Source organism: Perissodus microlepis, chromosome 16 (genome assembly GCF_051167445.1).
Source record: "Perissodus microlepis isolate ML-2025 ecotype Zambia chromosome 16, ASM5116744v1, whole genome shotgun sequence".
Classification (NCBI taxonomy): Eukaryota; Metazoa; Chordata; class Actinopteri; order Cichliformes; family Cichlidae; genus Perissodus; species Perissodus microlepis.
Genome location: NC_140476.1, coordinates 29,226,794 through 29,246,054, shown reverse-complemented (window position 1 = coordinate 29,246,054; position 19,261 = coordinate 29,226,794). Strand labels below are relative to the sequence as shown.

At 41.2% G+C, this 19,261-nt stretch overlaps 1 protein-coding gene across 3 annotated transcripts in view; it reads left to right on the top strand.

Annotated features, from left to right (window-relative positions):
- The first annotated feature begins 265 nt into the window (after positions 1 to 265).
- Positions 266 to 19,261, top strand: part of zmym2 (zinc finger, MYM-type 2) — a 33,915-nt gene continuing 14,919 nt past the window's right edge. The window contains exons 1-7 of one of the 3 annotated variants that reach the window (XM_084908929.1): positions 266 to 351; positions 13,256 to 13,945; positions 14,388 to 14,556; positions 16,188 to 16,342; positions 16,804 to 16,952; positions 17,202 to 17,364; positions 18,427 to 18,639. In XM_084908929.1, the coding sequence (XP_084765055.1) occupies positions 13,271 to 13,945; positions 14,388 to 14,556; positions 16,188 to 16,342; positions 16,804 to 16,952; positions 17,202 to 17,364; positions 18,427 to 18,639 (1,524 nt within the window). In that variant the 5' untranslated portion in view covers positions 266 to 351; positions 13,256 to 13,270. Of the gene's footprint in view, positions 352 to 845; positions 1,378 to 7,925; positions 7,995 to 13,255; positions 13,946 to 14,387; positions 14,557 to 16,187; positions 16,343 to 16,803; positions 16,953 to 17,201; positions 17,365 to 18,426; positions 18,640 to 19,261 lie in introns of those variants that run through there. The other 2 variants (XM_084908930.1, XM_084908931.1) reach the window with 2 other exon arrangements.

Below are 19,261 nucleotides of genomic sequence, written 5' to 3'. Positions count from 1 at the left end.
CAAAAACAACAGCATTATAATAGACAACATTCGGCTGTATACCCTCCCTCACATTTATCATGAGTCCACAGAGTAACAATTACTGACTTAATAAAATCACTCCTCCGAATCCCCTCTCACTGAGAACTGTGAATAGATATGTTGCAGGTAAACACAAACCATAAATGAGTTCTCAGAAATTCATATCTGTTTTTGTACGAGAGTGAACGTGCCGTTGACGCGTAGTGAGTGCTCTGCGTAGTGAGTACTCTGCTCAGTAGATGATCTTGGATATAAACTTGTGCGCACGCGCTTCCGCGGATTAATGTCAAGGCACAAAAGTGGCGCTACACCGTTTTGAGCTCTACTCCGGTAAGCGAATTTCACAGACGTTTTTCGTATTCTACTTTTACGCCTAATTGGCCAAAGTTTGGGTAACTTGTGCGGGGGGGTTAGCCGGATGCCCGGGGAGTTTCTCGGTACTCACACTGGGGCGTGAAGACTCATTAAGGGATGAATAAACAGTTAATTTTAACAGATTTGGTCCTCTCCGTCTCTGCGTGCTGTAGCTACTGCCGCCTCTAGTCTTCAGTATTGTTCAGTTGGCTAATGGCGGACGGCAGGCAGTGCTGTTTTCCGCTGGGGGAGGAGGGAGGTGTGTGTGTGTGTGTGGTGGGGGGGGGGGGGTGGGGACAAAATTGCTCTGGTTGTTATAGTAATGGGTTCATACCTAGTTACAGTTTAGGTAACTCACAGGATGCTCACGTAAAACACGGTAAGGGAATTTCTCCGGGTCTTGTTTACCACCGCATGACACAAATGAAGCCAGTTCATGTGATATATGAGAGTAGGGCGCCCCTTGCGGTTGCCGAGTATATTTTGCCAGTGATTGCGCCAGGGTGGACTCCGCGTAGGGTAACTTTCCAATTAAAACCCCCATCGTCACAGGTATCGCAGAAATCGGGCTTTTTATTCAAAACCCGGGTCTGTTTCGCTGGCACGGGCATGTGTGCGCCTATAGAGCAGATAATCTGGACAAGAACAGGGGTTGTGGAAGGGGGGAAACACGTTTTCTTTTTCCTTTTTTTAGGTGTTGGGGACTGTGCTTGTCAATGGCACACTGCATTAGCCTATCTTGAGAAACATTTGCTTCTATTTTAATCTGTTATATGCGAGTAAGTTGCGATGATTTTTGTTGGTATTTTAACAATGGCGCAGTCTGTGTCTGCTCTCCTCCCCTCGATCTGCCGCTAATCCAATGGCTGTTTGCGGCAGGAAGGGGCAGGGGAGGGAGCGGAACGGAACACCCTGAACCACGTTTCTCCTGGACCCCAACTTGGAAGCCAGTCTAGCCTCTCCTTTTTCCCGGGTTATTTATGGAAGAGCTGCGCAGCTCAGGTAGTGCTGGTTCCGTTTATTCTCACTGATCAAAGTTTTGGATCTGCTTTTTATTGCCAAGTTTGTTAAATATCAATGCCGGGGAAGAGAAATGGAAGCTATATCGGGGTCGAGTGATAGTCACCGCTGTAGCCGGGAGCATGGGCCGGATTTTGTGCTGTGGTGGTCCTTCCAAGCGGTGTTGATAATCAAGGGCACGACCAGTGGGACTCCGGCGGCCCCCGAAGGCTTCGTACAGCCTGTCCTTCATTGGGTGTTTTCTAATAATTCACAGGAGGTCTCTACAGCTGTGTATAGCAGGGTTTAGTTTTGCATTCAGGTAACCGGAATGGACCATTTGATTTTGTGTTCTGTGTTTTTTAGCCCATCAGCTGGCTTGGGGATGCTCTGATGGCTGCGCATTACGCATCACTTCTCAGTGACATAAGTCTTATATAATAATCCCAGGCGTTTAATTTGAATATTTTATTAATCGGCTGTTGTCTGCGCAAATAGTGGCGCAAACAGCTTTCACATCTCCACCTTGTGACCTGCTGGGGGGGGGAGAGACGGGGAAAAATGTCAACTTCTGTGGCTTCATGCGCAAACTGATGCAGTTGGAAAGGTAGATGAGCACCTCTGTGGGGTGGTGATGTGGCGCAGGCGTTGATTTAAACTGCTAGTCTTGTTGAGGTGTGTGTGTGTTGCATGGAGGCAGGCTCGGCCACAGCGCCATCCCACCTCTCCGTTCACCTGGTGTTGACGTTGGGAGTCAAGGTTGCATGTCAGAGCTCATTAATGCTGGGTCCTCGTTTTCATCTCATCCACGTGAATGCAGGCTGTCTCGTAGCTCTGCATTGCAGTCTGAACTGAGTCTAGACCAGGCTATTCCCCCCCCCCCTCAGAGCACTATTGAGTTGCTTTGCACATAGATTTCTCTGTTGGTGGAATATCAGGCCAGAAAAGCATGAAGCATCTATCTGCAGCTCAGCTTTGCTTTGCTTTTGGGAGGTCTTGCAAATGGGGAATGGGTTCCTTTGGGTCTCCTGGCTAGTATTTGGACTCCAGTTAACACCATGGTTACGGACATATGTTATTGCCTTAGCGCAGGTTGTGTTTGTATACATTAGCTTGGGTTGTCGCTTCTAAAGGAAGAACCTAATTATAGTAAGCCAGTGACTTGGAATTCAATCCTTCTTTTGAACAGTCAAGCACATTGTATTGATCTTGAATGTCATTCTGTTTTGCCTTGTACTTCCTGTCACATGGTCACAGCAAGTAAGTGTTCCTTATTCGGCACTAGTGCTCTACAGTGAAGCTGCTCTTTATTAGCAGCAAACATATACACCTCTGATATAATGACTGCTGAGTTTGCAATGTGAACTCCTATGTTTCTCTACCAAGCATACAGTTATCAGAGAGTCTTTGTACTTTGATAGAAAGTATAGGACAGATATGCAGCCCATTTTTGCATATTGAATTTTTTTCTTCGTCTTCTCTCTGCTTGGAAAACACCTGCAATGAAGAAGTACAGTTTAAATAAGCATGAAATCGCTTTAGTCATTTGTAACGCAAAATAGCAGTCTGGCTGGAAAAAAAACTGGGCATTTGAAAGCATCACAGCAGACTGAGAATTTGTAGCGGGAATGTTTTAACTTTTTTCAAAAATTATTATTCATTTTGTCACTTTTTAGTTATGAAGAAATTTGGCAAAAGAAAATATTTGGTTTTTTTTGTTTTGTTTTGGGTTTTTTGCTGCTAATCTGCTTAAAAATCTTGGGAAGACATGGGATGGGGTCAGTCTTTGTTAATTATCCTGCAGCCGATTTCCTGACTTAGTTGGAAACTTAACGTGAGCGCACTGCTTGACTTCACATCACGACCATGTGTCTCACGTGCTGGATATGGTGCTAAGAGAATTGAAAACGATAGTTAAATTAACTTTATTTGAAAATCAGGTCAAACATTTTTTTAATTTCAGCACCAATATACTGTTGAGGCCCTTAATATTTGACCAAATTTAATAATTAAACTTTCATAGAGATGTGTTGCCGATGTAAAATGTGGTAGAGGCAGGGTATTCTATGAGCATGCATGGCTCCCAGTAGCAATGGATGACTAGTCTTTCCTTACAACGTGACAGAAGCCCAACACATTTTCTCTGGCTCAAATGTAAGTGGAAAATTAAAGGAAACCCCGGCTATTAAGACATGTTTGCACTAAAATATGTACTGTGCTTTCAATAAAACATATGTGGTATTAAAATACACCAAATGTTTTCCTTTTAAGCACATTTTATATAAAACCGATTTACCAGTAGGTTGCCATTGTTATTTATTTCTCAATGCACTCTGGGTAGTGAGGTCATACGGTTGCACCGCATCCAGTTCAGTTAGCAGCGCACTGGAAATGGCTTCTGTTCAGCCTTTCCAGTTTGAACCAGAGCAAACCGAGAGAGAGAATGAAAATAGTCAACCACCACTTAGTTTAGATGAAGATGAAAACAATGCGTCACACGAGGACGAGAGAGTGAGGGAAGACTACTGGTGTCTATGTGGCTAGTGCTTGCCAATGGCAACGGCGACTGAGAGCGTTTGTTGTAAAGCACCAAAACCTTTTGAAGCCGTATGTCTTAATCCAGATGTTCTTTGGGCAGCACTTGTTAGCCTCCATGACCGGTATCCGGTCTTTAAGTGATAACATTATGAATCCTGCTTGCGGGCCCAAAGTAGTCTGCATTTAATAAGACTGTGTTTTTAACATGTTTTAATGCTTTGTATCTTGTTCGATTTAATCTCAACAATCTCCTAAAAACAGTCAGTGATCACTGTCGGCTTCTCACGGTTTTTATTACCGCTAATCATTTTAAAGCTCAGTTTTTAAACCCTTACGATGTAACTAGCCCAGCCCTTATATTGTGGATGGATTATCTCAGTGGTTCTCCTGACTGACGTTTGGTCCATTTACAGGATCCTGCCATGCGATTGCATTTGCCCCTAACCATTGGGAACCCTCATATTAACTTTTATCGAGTGGAAAAAAGTCTTCCATTCGTTAGCGTTCGTCCTCCAGCTTTACTGTTTATGTTATGCTAACATAGCTTGTCGTGCTAGCGATCGCGTAGCACATCATTATATACCAGCTAGCCCAACTTCAGTAACTCTACAAACGTCACTGCTGTTTACTTTCCTGTCATCATTTATGTTGGAAGTGATAGCAGAGCTGTACGTTTTAATTTGATAATAAATCTCTGTCAGAACATGGTATATTATATTTAGATGGAAGCTAGCCAGCTAACTCCCTGCTAACTTCTAACTCAGTTAAATGTCATAAATCCCATTTTCATGGATGCCACGTAATTGTTACACCTGGCAGAGCAGCCACACTGATCATTTTATTACAGATGAACAAAATAAAACAGTTTTTCAACTCTTCAACTCTTAGTAATGCTGCAGTGATCCTTTGACTTTTGCAGCGGAGTTTGGGCTCAGATATGGCTAATAACGTCAGACTAAAAGGCCGGATAGTGCTGGTCTACCAAGTTGTAACCAGGTCACTAATAGGCAAGTTAATTAATACGGTTGCCATACTTTAAAAACCAAAACAGGTTAGCTGAACGAAAGCACCTATACTACCGACAACCAATACACGTTATCGTCCCAGAATGCTTTGTGTGCGAAAAAACATGGCTACTCCCACGGCTCCAAAATAGTTTTAAACATCAAAGATTTAATGAATAACAAAAATAATTTGTAACATATTTAGAGTAACTTGTCATAATAGTCGGGGTTCCCTTTAAACATAATCCCACAGATGGGTTTCATGTTTGATACTTTGAGTATCCTTTGCAGAGAGAAACCACCTGAATTCTGGAGCCATCACCAAACGAGGAGTTTCCTCCTCCTCTGTCATGGCCTTTGCTGCAGCTGTCTTTAGTTCCTGTTTGTTTGTAGAGCTTTCCACCTTTAGTTTTGTCTACAGCAAGTGAAGTACAGCTTGATTGGGTTGACATCAGGTGAATGAATTGGTTATTACAGAATATTCCACATCCATAACTCCAGCTTTCTTAGTATGTCTTGGGTCATTGGAGAGTGTTACTGTGAAGCACTATCCATCAACTTTACTGAATTTGGCTGAATCTGAGCAGCACTGTATCCCAGTAAAAGTCATCTGGCTGCTTCTGTGTTCTGTCACATCTTCAGGGAAGACTGGTCACACATTGCTACTGAAAGCCGTGCATGCTCTTACATTACACTGCTTCCACCATTTTTCACTTCAGATTGTCATCTGTTCCGTGGCTTCTCACTACTTTTATCTGCCATCATTCTAGTACAGGTTGATCTTAATTTCATCGATGTGTTCTTGAGTCTGGTCACTGGTTTGGTGACCCTTGTGATATGTCCCTGATCAGAAATCACATTGTGTCTTCCAGCCAATGCCACCCTTTCATTTGTACATCTATTAGTGGGCTTCTTATTGATAATAAGCTTTTCTGGGCCTAAACTACAACCACCTTCAGTAGCTTCTGTTATTTTGGCCTTCCTCAAATAATTTTCATCTTCAGTATGTTAACAGCCGGCTGAGATGGGTAAAGGTCAGAGGACTAACTCATTTGAGAAAATTTTACATCTTTGTCTTATGCAGCTTTTGGATCCTTCTTGTATATTTTGTGTCATCGTACTTCTTTATCGTAATTCTTTGTCCAATCAGTTTTGGAGCATTTGATCAATTGTTTAACTCAATAACACGTCTGCTAATTGGGCCACTTGAAGCAGCAACCAATCTTTGGGGGAGGGGGGCTTCTGGTGTAGCCAGCTAATACCCAGTACCAGGGGTTCCTACGTTCACTACAAATGGATATCAGAAAGCTTCAAACACCCAGTAGTCCTCTTCCCTTTTCCTACTTTTTCTGCACATGAATTCAACCAAATGCAAATCTTATTACAGAGATTAGCATTTGGTTGAAACGGAGCAGGCTTATAGCATTGTACACTGTTACTTCTATCAGTAGTCACATCATGAGTAAGAACTGGTGACCCGGTTCCATTCGTGACATGCATGCCCAAACGCTATAATTGGAATTCTACAAATTTACACTGCTGAACAGCCTCTTGTGCAACGCCAGCAAACCAGATAGCAAGTAGGCCTGCAGTGATTTGTCGGCATAATTGCTGACTTTTATTGTCAACGCGTCGTGTACTAATACCACGTAAATGCGTTTTTGTAACTGCAATCAACTACAGGAACATATGGGGGCAGTAACGCCTCTATTGTCTGTCGAGACTGGAGTCAGAACTAATGGAGAAGAAGAACGTAGTGCGACCCACAAAACGGGAGGATGGAAGAAAATGGAAACGGATTTTATTAAAAAATGTGAAAGCATTTCAAAGAAAACAAAGTTGAATGCAGACTGGAAAGCAGAGCTTTCCTTCCACGACAGCATTAATGCAACGCAAAAGCATTTAAAACGCATTTAAAACCCATCCAGAGCTGACGTGTCAGTTTTAGAGAGTTAAGTCAGGGCGCCGCATTGATACCTTGTTTATGATAATGTCTGAATAGTAATATTTATGTTAGCTTGCCTGTTGAAAACCTCTCAGGATGATACTTGCTAAGCAAACACCTTTTTAGTTTTGTTAACTAATGAGTCAAATGCAATATCAAACCATTAATCCGGAGTAGCTACACTGCCTCCTAGTTTTTATATATTTCTATATAAAATATATAACCAAATTTGTGATTAGTAACGGTCTTTTCTAATTCTGTTTTACTAGTATTAAGCACAGGTGTATAGATGAGTTTGTCCTGTAAAGAGGCTCATGCACCTTTCAAATGGCTAAAGTCATGACAGAGTCATCTTTAGCATGGTTATCAGCAGCTGGGAACATCATCTCAAGGATAAGAGAAAGCCTTACTCCAGAGGATGTTCACTGCAATCATGAATTCATGAACTGAATCATCTGGAAACTTTGGAAACTTGTTATTTTGGAATGGAAAATAAAATATTTTTGATTTCATTTGAAGCTTTACTTCAACTTATGGACAGAAGCCTTTTTTAGTTTCCTATTTGAAATTTTCTTTATTTTAAGTACTACTAACACTTGAATTTATGTGACTTAATATTTCCTATTTATTTGATTTTTATTCTGATGGTTTGAGTAATATTAAACAGACATTTGATTATTTTCAAATTCATGTTTCCTGGGTCATTATTTTAATTTCCTATGGGATGAGATTACATGGTGATATTCACAGGTGGGCAGACTTGAGCAGATGTGGCACTGGAGCCTAGAATAGGAGGTTTGCCCACAGGAAGCAGAGAGGAGTTATTGAAGTAGTTATTGACTAATGGAGGAAAAATTGGCAGAATAGTTAACTACCAAAATAATCTTTAGTTGCAGCCCACAACAGCCTTTTAATGGCTGGGATAAGCTCCATCACTGCAATAGATATATGAACAAAAAAAGCACCAGAAGCACTTTTGCCAACCAGAAGTCTGCAGTTTGGAAGTTGTTTAGTTTTGCTTTTGTCTGTCTCTTGGGCGGGACATAACTGCAGCCACAAACTTTGGAAGTTATGTCCAAATGGAGTGCGTTACTTCACAGCTGTCCTGTGGGAACATTAAAGCCAAGGAGCTGGTATGTTGACTGAAAAACTGTGTGAAAAGTGACACAACCTGAAAACATAACATGTTAAAGCGTTAATGACTCCACCCCTGTGCCAAACACTTATTTAAAAGGTGTTTTTTCTTAACAAGGCCACAGAGTTTGTGAGTTTTGTTGTTTTATTTATTTAATTATAATATTTTTTCTTCCTAATGTTCGGTCCACTTCCGAACATACACACGTTGTCTGCGGTGGCCTCTTAGGTCTCAGGTCTTCGCTTAACAGTGTCTTACTGTTTGTAAGAATGAACCATGCCTTTTGTTGAATCTACACTATGGGCTCAAAATGTGGTCATAAATATTTTGTACTTGTAAAAAAGATTTGTGTGTGTGTAAAAAAGATTTGTGTGTGCGTCAAAAAGATTTGTGTGTGCGTCAAAAAGATTTGTGTGTGCGTCAAAAAGATTTGTGTGTGCGTCAAAAAGATTTGTGTGTGGACTTAGAAAAAAAAACCCTGCAAGTTACAAGTACGAATTTTGACCCTATTTTTCTTCCTTTCATCTGATTGGTCAATGTCATGTCAATCACAAATGTAACAATCCAATCAGAGAACAGATGGGTTTGGCTGTCGGAGGGGCGCTTTTTTGAACTGCAGGTTCTTGAAGGGTGATACAGTTTGAAGCTGGAGGATCTCTATATAAATATCCGATAGCAGTTAGGTCCCCTAACTTTCAGTAGCTGTTGAAAGGATAAAGTTGTGCTATATCAGTGGTTAGAAATACCATTATTACTTTAGGATTAGTTTAACACAAAGTCAGGGCTGACCCAGGACCATTGCTGTGAGTCACAGTGCGCAGCATAAAAGTCCTTTCACATCAGACGCAGGATGTGCTGCTAATGCTAACTGCTAACTAAAAGCAAAGGATCCAGAATTTGTTACGCTGGCTGCTGGGCTCTGTGGGTTTTTGCAGCAGCTCTACCTGTACTAGATGCACCTGCTCCTTGTCTTTTCTATCTCTGACTTTATGTCCTCTACAAGAGTTTTTGTTTTTTTTGCTGGTTCTTCAAATGTTCAATAAAATCATGTATGCTAATTCATAACGAAGAAAGCTTTGTAATGAAGACTGTCATTTCCAAAACACTGCCCGCCCCCACCCCGCGGTCCGCAGCGCTGTTGAAAAGGCTGTGGAAGTCGCTGTATTAAACACGTAGACCTGTGACACAAAAATCACCAAACTCGGACGACCACAGACTGTTTTCCTTCGTGGTGATGAAGGAAAACGCTGGGTTGGCATGTAAAAGGGCATTTATTCCCTTCAAAGACCTGCAGTTCAAAAAAAGCGCCCCTCCAACAGCCAAACCCATCTGTTCTCTGATTGAATTGTTACATTTGTGATTGACATGACATTGACCAATCAGATGAAAGGAAGAAAAATAGGGTCAAAATTCGTACTTGTAACTTGCAGGGGTTTTTTTTCTAAGTCCACACACAAATCTTTTTTACGCACACACAAATCTTTTTGACGCACACACAAATCTTTTTTTACACACACACAAATTCTTTTTACACATACAAATCTTTTTTTATGCACACACAAATTCTTTTTACGCACACAAATCTTTTTTACACATACAAATCTTTTTTACAAGTACAAAATATTTATGACCACATTTTGAGCCCATACTAGACCTCTTGCTCTCCAAGTTGAGAGCACCCGTGAATCGTTGTTAAAAACTAATTCAACATTTGCGGTATATTTATGACCTTTTGTCACCTTAAGCTGACATGAAATAACAAGGAAAAAAGCCACACAGCAATGAAAGAGTTTTCAGTGCCAATATTTAAAAATTGGATATTGGTGATTTATCAATACATCTGTACTGGTATTTATAACTGGAGATAAAACCACTCTTTAACCATGTCATGAGTGTTCATGTTGCATAGTTTTTCCATCAGAGAGGTATACAATGAAGCAAGTTTAACTCTCATAACAAATATTTATGTTTCATGTGTCTGAAAGAAAACTCTTGACTGATATATCAGATTTTAAAATCAGTATTGGTGTTAAAAGGCCTATATTGATCTGGATCCATTCAAACAGTTAAAGCGGTAATTAGGGGCACATGTTTTCTATACAAAGCTGTGAGATGTCACTGGTTTTTAGGTGCATGTTTGGAGGTCAGGGTGACCTTGTCACACAGCTAAGCACCTTTGCTATTTCTGATACTGGGCTTAAAATCTGGAAAACCAGAGTAAATATATATGGGCCGAATCTGCTCATGCTGAAGTCTTGCTAAACCAGTTTGTTCATTAAGCTAACGAGGCAACAGCTAAAGTTCTCTTCATATGTACTGTAATAACCAAGTCATTTACCTGCATCCTTAAAGATGCTTGTGTACTGCGAGTTTTATTTGATGCGCCCCACAGTGCTGAGACCAAAATGGCCACCACAGTGATGTCTGGCTTTCTCTGTAGCTCTTTTACAACTCAGATCGTGTGTTCAGGTGCTTTCAGGCGCTTCCTCTTCTGGGCGACTGTTGGCGTAATTAGCAGAGCTACAAAGATCATTGTCACCATAGAAGTGTGTCTATGAGCGAGTGTGTGTGTGTGTGTGTGTGTGTGTATGCTGCAGCTGTCAGCAGTGATGTGATATGTGGCTTACAGCCACCCTCACTGCTGTGTTACATGAAAAGGAGATTTTGACAGAGAGGGATCAACAGAGTGCTGACTTCCCCAAAAGTGCCTTGAATATTATTTGATTCAGAATGTGGCACTCGTTCAGATCACTCCATTTTCTGTCCTATTTCTTCTCTTTTGGATCGGGTAAGATGGTTAACGAATTAACTTGTTTGTACGTTTTTACACTACGTGTACGTACATCACTGCCGTTTAGTTTACGAGACACATAGATGAACCGCACAACCATTTAAACGTTGTGTTGGTCAACTCAAGAGCACCCAGATGTAGTGCACAAAACAAGTCCCTGTGGTGGTGGTGGGCTTTACCATCACCACGGCAACCAAGGTGTAGCTTCGCTGGTTGCCAAGGACAACAAGAGAGTAGCTGTGTTGAGTGATACACAGGCGTAAGAAGCAGGGAGGGCGGGAGAGACGTGAAAGGCAGCAGGTGAAAACGAGGAGTAGAGTTGCCTGTAGTTGGGTAAGGAGCTTAAGGGAACGGGAAGAGAGAAGAAGAGGATGAAAGGAAGAGGCGTGATGGTGAGGAGGAGGGGCCCCCGTTGCTGGGCAGGCACATATGCTCACCCATGGAGACGTCACCTCTGCCGTTGCATGTGTTGAACATTAGATTCCCGCTTTCTTGTGGTAAATGCAACCAGAGAGGTTTATCTGTAGAGAACAAAGCCCTTCACCGGCCTACATCCCTATCATTTAAATACTCTTCTGACAGTATTAGAATCATTAGGGAAAAAAATGTAGTAGATTAAGACCAAGAAAGACGGCTCTGTTTACATGCTTTGTTAAACTATGAACAGATTGTTAATAGGGCTGCCACGATTAGTCGACTAGTCACGATTACGTCGACTATCAAAGTCGTTGACGACTGATTTAATAGTCGACGCGTCGTTTGAAGCTTTGTAAGATCACAAAAGACGCAGGAATAAGTAGAATTTAAGAGTGTAATAACGGACTGAAACAGAAGATGGCAGCACTGCATGTACAAGGATGCCAGCTGACGTTAAACCCCGAAGAAGAAGAAGTAGCTCTGTCCCAGAATTCATAGCGCGGCCTAGCTCAGTTTCCAACAATGGCAGCAGCTAGTTAGTTTTAATATTATTCTTATTATTCTTTCTGGGTCACAAAATAAACGTTTAACATATTTTCAAGCGAGAATGTAACTGTGTAAACATCTGCTCAGTTTATCAAGACACCACATATTTTCAAAAGCGCTCCGACGTTTTCGGAGACGTCTGTTACCCACTAGCTCGATAGCTAGCCGGGGGCAAGGCTCACTAGAGCCCGTGAGAACACCAGACTCCGGCAAATCGTTTTCAAACCCACCGCCGTCTTTCGCTACTCAGGTTAAACATATATAAGTCACTTAGATAACTTAAAAATGTTATTGTTTGGCTTTTTTTTTAGTATTTTATTTGTTCCTGAGTAAATCGGTTTGGCTGAGATTAAAGTTATAGTTTTTACACAGCTGAATAAACGTCAAGCAGACAGCTGATTATCAGAAGTGTGAGATGCTCGAGAATATACTCCGGTGTCCCGTTATATTTTAGATAGCAAGGAGTTTATTAAACTTCACCGAAACAATCTGCAAATTTCATTAAAATTTAATAAACTATCATCTTGTCTTTATTTTTAGTTAGCACATACCTTAAACACTTAAAGCTGTAAGCTAATGATAGTTATATAAGAGCAGATGCATGCTGGTGCAATAAGCTGTATGCTGTACATCCAATGGATGCATGATCTGATTAGTCGACTAATCGCAAAAATAATCGGTGACTAGTCGACTATCAAAATAATCGTTTGTGGCAGCCCTAATTGTTAATGAATCTCAGTGGAGAGAAAAGTCATAGGAGTTATCATATTGTTAGACTGATCGATAAATTTGAACCTCTGTGTTTAGTACAGCTGAAGAGCTCTGAAATGAACTCCTTGACCTGCTCTTTCAGGAGCAATGTGAGTCATTGTTGAGGAAAACCCAGTTAACGGAAAGTCTTAACCAGGTCCATTATTGATTGAAATGGTTTTTGTCATTAATTTTTGTGTTCTTGCAGTTATTTTATTCTATTTTATGTTTTCTTGGAGTAGCAGTTTTTCCATCTTGATGGCAAATGTGCTCACAGACATTCTTGACCTAAATGAAGTAACACAGCGGAAACATTCACATCACTGCCCCAGCATCAGCAAGGCATCCAATTTTGCTGTGGATGTAAGCAGAGCATCAAAGTTATGGCTGTATTTGTGAAATGAAGGCCTCACATCTGGAAGTGGTTGACATTTAGGTGGGCGTTTCAAAGAGTGAGCTCACCTAAAATGCCCCACAGAAGGGAAAATCTGGTTGGACTTTTTTCTTTTTATTAGATGTTGTGAATGGTGAAGTAGCCATTAAATATAACTGCCAAAAGCAAGCCAGTAAAGACAGGCAGGGTGGTGATTGTAACAATGACTATTACAGCTGTAGGGCATCAGTTGGCTGTGTGGGGGAAGCTTGCGTCTAGGGACACCTGAACTACCTGTAATGCTGTCAGACGTCATTAAACTAATTAGTAACGCCAACTTTGCATAGCTGTTTCCTAACTGGCTTTTTGTGTGCGTTGTCAGGTGGTTGCCTTTGTGATGGACGGGGAGTCGGAACCAAACCCTGTCGTGGCAGAAGATGTAGGGGAGCGGGTGGAGCCCATGGATGCCACTCCCTCTCCCCAGCAAAACCCCACGCCTCCTTCCGAAGAGTCTAGTGAGGCAGTTTCCATGGTAACGGAAGATGGAGCCACAAAGGAGGGTGGCACAGAGGACAATGATGATGATGTGGTTCTTGTAGGGGAGGAAGCTCCCCAGCCTTCTGCCACAACCCTCTCCCAAGACACGCCCAGCACAGACTGCCCAGAGCTGGCAGCTGCTGTGGCAACTGTAGACACGTCCACAGCAGCAAAGACCCCCGGCTCTCCTGCGTCTTCCAACGCATCTACAGCAGCAGCACCTCCGAAGCCTCCAACCACAACAACCGAGCCTATTGTCATTGATGACGAGGAGGACTCTGAACAGAGAGACACATCCTCGTCCACACCGGTGCCTCCTGAAGGCACATCTGCATCCCACTCCCCAGGTGCACTCAGTAGCACTGAGCCAGATTCTGAGATCAGGATAGCCAGTGTCACTACATTAGGGTCTGCTAGCCAGAAAGGAGGCTGCACAGTAAATTCCCCTCCACATCCAGAGGATGCTCAGCCAGACATGAACCTGATGATAACCTCTGTGACATCACTGCAAGGAGGAGCAGCAGCTGTTGCAGCAGTAAGAACTCCCACAACTTTTTTTTTTTTCTTTTTTTTTGTTGTTGTCGAAGTTTTCATTATGTTTTCATGTTTTGTTTTTTAAATATTTAGTATAATTCAGTTTTATTTATTTTTTTGCTTCCACCTAATTTTAGTACCGACTTTTTATGATGTCTACTAGTAAATGTTGGTTAAGGCAGGTGTTTGGTTTTTTCCTTTTTGGCACAGCGGTTTTATTCTTGGCAAAGAAAATAATGATTTCTTTGTAATGACACCTGAGCGAGCTGCTATGCCAGTATCTACTTATCAGATGCATCAGCAGTTACTCTAGTTGATGTAGTTGGATTCAGTTTTGGTTTTGTGTATCGCAGTGAATATGACACCCGCGTGTGTTAAGTTTTCCCTCCTCATCACCTTGTTTCTAATATTTTGACACTAACATAACTAACTTGTGTTTTTAGGCAGGTGAGGGCCAGGTGGAAGAAAATGGTCTACAGATCCACAATACGTTCAGTCTGAATCCTGACACCCCATCTGGTCGACCAACCGCCTCCTTTAACCCTGGGCGGGGCTCAGGTCCCATGGGCCAACTGGTACAGAATGGGGACATGGGCACACACAATAGAGCAGGTAGGAACATAACATTTTTCTCATGTTAAAATGCTGAAATTGGCATAAAAGGAATGTGATGTTTGGATTTGGTTACGACATGGTGTGTGTGTGTGGTTTGGAGAAGTTGTTGTGTTTCAATACTTTGCCTTGAAATCGCTCTTTAGCTCTGTTCTTAATGACCAACTCATTTAGAATGGAGGGTTGCTCATACTAATTCAAATAAAAAAAGAAAATGGGTGCTGGATGTCTCGTTGACATTTAATATAATCACAATCCTAGAGTCAGTCAGGTGCAGATTAATATCTTTGGCCAGAAACTTTAGACCAGCGGTCCCCAACCCCCGGGCCTCGGACCGGTACCGGTCCGTGAGTCGTTTGGTACCGGGCCGCGAGAGTTGAGGCTCAGGTGTGAAATGTATAGTTTTCAGGGTTTTTATCGGTTTTCAGCGTTATTTTATCGTTTTTATCGTTTACTCGGTTTTCCTGGGTCTTTTCACGTGTGTTATGAATAAATTTTCTTTTTTTCGGTACCGGTACTAGTTTTATTTTGTTGTAGTTATCCGCGACACCTTAAAGGCCGGTCCGTGAAAATATTGTCGGGCATAAACCGGTCCGTGGCGCAAAAAAGGTTGGAGACCGCTGCTTTAGACAACTTTTGTGTTCATGTGGATTTTATTCAGATTGGTGATGCTGTTTTCTGTTTCTGTAGTCATTTTTACTCCTAACTTAAGAGATCACCGATCTCTTAACTAATGATGGAATTAAATAATACATAGGTGGGAGAAAAATGTCCTTATCTGTTTAGACGGGTCACAGGATAATGTCAGGTCAACAACCACAACGAATCTTTCTAATTAAATGGTTCCATGAATGTCATGGTGTGGATTTTGTGTTTGTAAGTTTTGCAGACACCAGCACATACAGCAGACAGTAATCATACCCATACAACAGCTTGATAACCAGGATAACAGTGTCCATGTAAACACACTCAGTGTTTTCATATGTAAACCTTATGTAAATTAGCATCAAACCTTTCTCATTTGGAATTACCAGAAAGACAGTTAGATTGTTGTTCAGCCTGCATTTCTTTATGTATTGTCTAATATGATTTCCTCAAACTCAGATCCGTCTGACTGAAAGTTTAACACAGCTTGACTTCTGTAACAACACAGTGTGTCATTCAGCAAAGCATTGAATTGACCAATCAAAAGCATGTTTTTTGATGGAATCTTTGTTTAGGCTGTGATTGTAAGAATTGATAAAATTAGTTTTAAAATCCATCTTGACTAACAGCTCCCCCTCCACTCTTTTACTTTTTGGAAAATTTGGTGCTTAAACAAAATGTGCGTTATTGCAGATCTACAGGAAGTTTGGTGTTTGCTCATCATACACTTTCTGGACTTGAGTTTATATGCCAGCCTTTTGGCAGTTCCTGTCAACCTCCATGTAGACTCTAGATGGTGCTGTTGTCAGGAGCTAGTCCTCTAAATATGACTTCTGGAGGTTTATTTCTTTATTTACTTAAAATTATTGTTGTCATTGTTTCATGTCTGTATAGCAGATCAACGTTTAGTGCAGACATAGCATTATATATATTTATATACATTTTTAAAAAATTCCAGGTAACTTTCTTTCCGTCTTTCCCTGCAGATTCTTGGATTTCTCAGTCAGCTTCAGTCCCCCGCAACCAAAAACAGACAGGGGTGGACTCTCCATCACCAGCCACTTCGCTGCCCAAACCTCCAGGCCAGTCTTCCTCAACTACTTCCTCCTCAGGCTCCCAGCCACAGCCCAGGACAGTCAAGGTGATCCACTGTGGTCATTCAAGTCCTGTGTAATTGCGTTAGTTATAGTGCAAACGATCTGGAAAATTTTACATTTCAGAATTTAAATCCAGGGTTGAAGCAGAGTGTAACTTTTTGTGTCTACCCTTTTTATATTTTTAGTAAAAGTATGTTTTAAGTATAAACATACTTAATATGTTAATCTAATCTGCTACCCACTTCCTACTACATGCTGTACGTAATTTATGCAAACAGTGCACTGAAACTTTCTTTAGAAATTTTTAAGACCCTTTCCCTGTATTCGTTACTTCCTTTATTGCTTTGGTTTATAGTAGATTAGCCAGTTTTACAGAGAAGATTGTGTAATAGCAAATTTGGGACTGTTTTTTTTTAATCCAGGTATGTAGAGCAGGGTGACAGTTTACTTATTGCTGTTGAGAAACATCCTGCAGTTCAATCATTACTATGTTTGCTCGTTCCAGGTGACCTGTGCAAACTGTAAAAAGCCTCTGAAAAAAGGCCAAACAGCCTACCAGCGTAAAGGCTCCACACACCTTTTCTGCTCCACCACCTGTCTGTCTGCCTTCTCACACAAACCTGCCCCCAAGAAGAGCTGCACCATGTGCAAAAAGTAAGTCTGACGTTGAAGGAGATATTTTATATTTAGGATTTACGATTATACGGTGCATTTGGAGTTCATTAAAAAAGAGTAAAGTTGCAACAACAGAGTTTATTGAAAGCGAAGGTTTAAAAAATAAATAAATAAAAAAATCAAATTTCCAGTTGTCATAAACATGAATGAGCACAGCTTTTATTATGCTATCTAATCCACATTCTCTGGAGATGTTTTCCTCACAAAGCCTCTGTGTTTGTTTTCCAGGGACATCACAAACATGAAGGGTACCATTGTGGCCCAGGTCGACTCCAGCGAGTCTTTCCAGGAGTTCTGCAGCACTGGCTGCTTAGGCGCATATGAGAACAAGCAAAATCCTCCCAAATCAAACCTCAAAACCAAATGCACCGTCTGCGGCAAGCACACGGAGGTCAGTCTGTCTAACTTTCTTAGCACTGGGTTCTGATGACAACAATGGAATAAATAATTCAGTGGCAATGAGTAAAACCAAAGTAACACTGGGGTTAAACACATGAATTTTACACTGACTCAGCAGTGCGTTAGGTACACCTGCACAGTGGAAAGGTTCAGGTCTGTGTGTGTGTTTTGTAGTATCCACGGTCTGTAAATTTCATCATCATTTACCTAAATAGATGATGGACTCTCAACTCCACAAGCAAGCTCCTGCAGCATGCAAAAGGAAAAAAAAAAGCATCAGAAAACCAAACACCTTTGACCGTAATGTGGTGCTACACACACGGAGCCTCAGGGCTCGGCTCTTGTTGTGCTGGGCTTCAACATCCCTTCATTATTTACATCCTTGGCTTGGATGTTTGTTTTGAATAAATAAATATTTCATGCTTGAATCCTGTTGCACTTTATCAGCCCCCCCTCTTCCTTGACTCTTAATAAACATAGTCAGAAATGGTGGTATGACAATTTCGCTCTCCCTCGTTATCTGATTTATTATGTTTCTCCTCACCACACTTTCATTCAGTATTTTTCTCTTGCCTGGCTTTGCTGTTTGTAAGCTTAGCCTTTCACATCTTGCTTTCTTTTCTGCACCCCTCTCTTAGTCTTGTAACGATCACATCCAAAAACAAACTTTTTGGTTAAAAATATTTTAAAAAAATGTCTTTCTGGATTGTTTTTGAACGCTCTACCATCATTGTCTGTTGTTAGTTTAACATTAGTCCACTAGATTTTATAGTCTGCATTCAGGATTTATCATATCTTTTTGTTGATTATTTCAACACCACCCACTGTTTGTGGAAAAACAAGTTGGAGATTTTAGTTGTATGTATTTTTTATTTTTTATTTTTTTTAAATTTAAATTATTATTATTTATTTTTTTTACTGTTGGATGTTTTCAGCAAAGCTAGAACTCCATTAAAATTAGTTGAAACAAAGTATGACCCACACCAACTAGGAGAAATGTCATTTAAAATGTGAACATCTCTTCTTGATCCTTCTGATGTTTTGCTGTCTGCAGATCCGGCATGAGGTTAGCTTTAAGACTGTGACCCATAAGATCTGCAGCGACGCATGTTTCAACGTTTACCGCAGGGCCAATGGTCTGATCATGAACTGCTGTGAGCAATGTGGTGACTACCTTCCCAGCCGGGCATCAGCCAACCACTCGCTTCTGGTCGACGGTCAGCAGAAACGCTTCTGCTGCCAGAACTGCATCAGGGAGTACAAACAGGTGAGCCAGTGGGAAAGCTGTGATCCTTTTATTTTATTCAGTGGATTTTAGGACATCATGGTGCTGCTTTGATGGCCAGAACTTTGAGGAATTTTAATTTATCTGTGGTGAAACTCTTACTTCTACAACACACACATGCACACAGATAAACAGGAAGCTGTTCTCTTTTCGAGTTGATCCATTCTCTTCTTGGAGATTTTAAAAAATGGCACCAAGAGAAGTATAACTGTAAATGTAAAAATGGCAGTGAATACTTTGAGTCATTGCAGGCTGATTCAGTGTGCTGTATGTGTGCTACATTTCTAGGATGGTGCACGTAAAGTCACGGTGTTGGGTTTCAGAAGAGTTTTCAGTCATGACGTACATCTGTCGCAGATTCCATTTAAAAGTATAAATCCTGCATTACTCATCCGCCTTTTTTAAAGAAGAAGTTGGTATTTAAGTAACACTGCTGTGCTGTCAGCAATACATATTCAAGTGAGGCACAAAATGAATGAAAGCTGGAGTGAGTCAGTCCTACAAATTTTGTACAGAAAGCAAAATGGCTGCTTGAATGATCAAATGTTTCACATATGGCTTGAAGGAGGAGTGCAGACAGAAGCAACGCTGGTGCTTTTAGTTT